Source organism: Salmo salar, chromosome ssa03, assembly GCF_905237065.1.
Source record: "Salmo salar chromosome ssa03, Ssal_v3.1, whole genome shotgun sequence".
Taxonomy (NCBI): Eukaryota; Metazoa; Chordata; class Actinopteri; order Salmoniformes; family Salmonidae; genus Salmo; species Salmo salar.
The window spans coordinates 16,330,618-16,333,745 of record NC_059444.1 but is presented as its reverse complement, the minus strand read 5'-3'; the positions used below and the strand labels follow the sequence as shown (position 1 = coordinate 16,333,745).

Here is a 3,128-nt window from a genome sequence, read left to right as displayed (position 1 = left end):
GACCGGTGATATGTCCCCACTTGTCCAAATTTTCCTTGTTTTACTAACTTTGTGAGGACTTCTGGTCCTCACAAGGATAGTAAAAAAAAAAACACACACACACACACACACACACATACAAACAGACAGAGAGAGCGAGAGAGCGAGAGTTTGAGTACACTCCACTGGCTTCCAGTTGAAGCTCGCATCTGCTACAAGACCATGGTGCTTGCCTACGGAGCTGTGAGGGGAACGGCACCTCCATACCTTCAGGCTCTGATCAGGCCCTACACCCAAACAAGGGCACTGCGTTCATCCACCTCTGGCCTGCTCGCCTCCCTACCTCTGAGGAAGCACAGTTCCCGCTCAGCCCAGTCAAAACTGTTCGCTGCTCTGGCACCCCAATGGTGGAACAAGCTCCCTCACGACGCCAGGACAGCGGAGTCAATCACCACCTTCTATAGACACCTGAAACCCCACCTCTTTAAGGAATACCTGGGATAGGATATCCCCCCCCCCCCAAAAAAAAAAAGATATAGATGTACTATTGTAAAGTGGTTGTTCCACTGGATATCATAAGGTGAATGCACCAATTTGTAAGTCGCTCTGGATAAGAGCATCTACTAAATGACGTAAATGTAAATGTAAATGAGTAAAATACCATGAAAACGAAAAGAGAAATAAAACAGCTGGCATTAGGCTCTTTTAATTCATTGCTAAATGTATTTTATTTTGGAGATGTTTAAACAAAAACTGTTATAAAATAAGTTATATTGATATGTAGAAAATAAATATTTTTAAATCATAAATTAGGCAAATAAATAATACAACCCATTAGGTTGATAATAAATATCATATTTAATATTATTTAGCTTTTCAAGTAAAAAAAAAAATCAAGAAATAAATACTTAGATTAAATACTTATATATTAAGTTATAAATATTTGACTCCTGTAAATTCTAAATCCCCAATAGCTTTATCAGACTGTTATTTGATGATAATATTAAAGAAAACTTGTCCACAAGACAAGGCAACTTTGTTATGTTCATGAAAACTGGATTATTTTTCCCTTGAGAGAATGGAGATGACGACGATGATGGTGATGAGGAATAGTCTCCAACAGCATAGGCGCCTGCCAGGTCCATGATGACATGCCAATTTACATATTGCGTTCTCCAGCATGAATATATCCAATGATTCTGTTGATGGTTACGGTGCGAACCTGGAGCCCCTTCAGCACTTTACACAGATGTACCCTTTCATCAAAGGCATTTTGGTAGGCAGTACCTTGAGTAGGCCTACAACCTTGTGTATCCTGAAAATAAACAGTGTACACTGTCAAGTTAATTTTATCTCTATTTGGTTACACACAGTTGACATACAAATTACTATATTTGGTTGGGAGATATTGTAGTGACCATTAATTCCACCACCCACATCCCAATGTAATCCCTGCTAACTTTAGACTGAGTACGTGAAAGGCCTCTTCATGATAGTCAAGGTTGCTTTTGAAAATCTCTTACCTGCTGAGAGGACCAGACTCCCAACAAAGACGAGGAGAAGCAGTTCTGTTTAAAAAACGAAAGCAAATGAAAGGGTGAGAGAAGAGGCCATATATGTCAGTAGACTTGTGTATCCTAAACCTGCAGCTACAGTGACTTTCGTATACAAAACTGGTTGTGTTAGAAATATCTCAAAAGGCTATTTTTTAGGTCATGTCCTCTCCATGCCAGTATTTTGGCATAGTTATTCCCAGATTTTACCTCCTTAATCTCTCCGAGGTTCTGCAGCACATTGGGTCCAAGCAGTTTAGGGTCAATAGCTTGTAACATGTCACTATAACATCGCAGATCCTCCTCAATGTTCCTCAGACACTTGTCCTATGTGATATACAAGAAAAATGACTTGTAAAAAAGTTACCATTACAGGCAGACAGTGTGTTCGATTTGCCCCCTTTAGACTGGAAATTAACATGCCATTTCTTATGGGAAAAACTGTTGCTCTGGGCAACAACAGTAATATGTAATTTATAGACAATAGCAAATAGCCTACCTGATCAAACGTTACATTTGTCACTCTGGAACATGTTGAGTGCTGTTGAGTGCTTTTGGTCTATAAAACAAAGTATAGATTATTCAGCAAAGGCTTTCAATATTGATCTTATATAGCCTTATATAGGGAAATTCACATTATTGTCTGAAAAAATTGAATACAGATCACAGAATGTGTTTATTTTTTTACCTTTGGCGCACACACTTGCACCGTCTGTGTTCTCGTGTTCAACTCCATACCCTGGTCCGTGCAGTTTATTCCTTTGAACAGGTGTTCCTAGTATTGAAACGAATTTAATGAATAGGCTACAGATATGAATTAAATAAATAGTCTACCATCAAGAACAGTATTGGAAAATGTGCCTGTGTCTCACCTGTGCAAGCGCCTCCGTGATGTTCCAAAGTAGTGTTTGCGCAGTAGTAAGACAGTTGTCAGTTATCGGGCGGTTGCGCGACACCACTGGGCTGGACATGTTCACGTGCCAGAGAGAACAAGTGAGCGCGACCAAGAGCAGCCAAGTGGCAAAATCTGACAGATTCAAGAACAACGTAGAACAAAGACTTAAAACTGAAACTTTCTATACAAATACATTTGTCAATAATATGCCAATCATTTTTAGATGATTTTGCAATATTCTCATGCAGGAAAAAAATATTCTCAGATAACCTGACCTATTCTAACTTTAAGCAAATAATAAATAGGCTACTTATTTTAAAACAATACTTTTGTTAGAAGAGAAAGAGATATAGGCTATATAGGCTATAGATTACTCACAAAGCTTGGCGTTTGGCATCATGGTAATAACAATGTTTATCCTTGGTTTATCCTAATTCTTTTGTGTGTCTTGCTTCATCTCCCAGTGTTTTTATACTTTCCTGAGCAGGGAATTCCCTACCACAATAAAAAATGCTTGAAAATATAAATTGAAAGTAAATCAGGTAACAATGTCACAGTGTGTAATTTTCCTAGAGGCCAGCGATATCAATAATGAAACGTTTTCCCAGAGTGGAACTGGAATTTACATTAACTGGATTTGAGTTGATTGTATTAGATGTTTTGTTAGTGGCCACTATAACCATAGCAGTTTCTCACAGTTT

General features: G+C 38.4%; 1 protein-coding gene across 1 annotated transcript; it reads right to left on the bottom strand.

The window, feature by feature from the left end:
* Window positions 1–709: 709 nt before the first annotated feature.
* LOC123741889 (interleukin-12 subunit alpha) lies at window positions 710–2,868 on the bottom strand. The gene is made up of 7 exons (XM_045716169.1): window positions 2,806–2,868; window positions 2,405–2,559; window positions 2,221–2,307; window positions 2,032–2,091; window positions 1,743–1,859; window positions 1,503–1,547; window positions 710–1,294 (listed from the first exon to the last, which is right to left on the bottom strand). The coding sequence occupies exons 1-7, from the start codon at window positions 2,825–2,827 to the stop codon at window positions 1,139–1,141; spliced, it is 642 nt and encodes a 213-aa protein (XP_045572125.1). The 5' UTR covers window positions 2,828–2,868; the 3' UTR covers window positions 710–1,138.
* Between the last annotated feature and the right edge of the window lie 260 nt (window positions 2,869–3,128).

Bases quoted from the DNA above. Each gene is read 5' to 3' on its own strand.
- LOC123741889 (XM_045716169.1), bottom strand. From the start codon at position 2,827: ATGATGCCAAACGCCAAGCTTT. The intron at 1,548-1,742 runs GTAAAATCTGGG...TTTTTTAAACAG, and splicing joins ACCTCGGAGAGATTAAGGAG to AACTGCTTCTCCTCGTCTTT. The intron at 1,295-1,502 runs GTAAGAGATTTT...GTTTATTTTCAG, and splicing joins GAGTCTGGTCCTCTCAGCAG to GATACACAAGGTTGTAGGCC.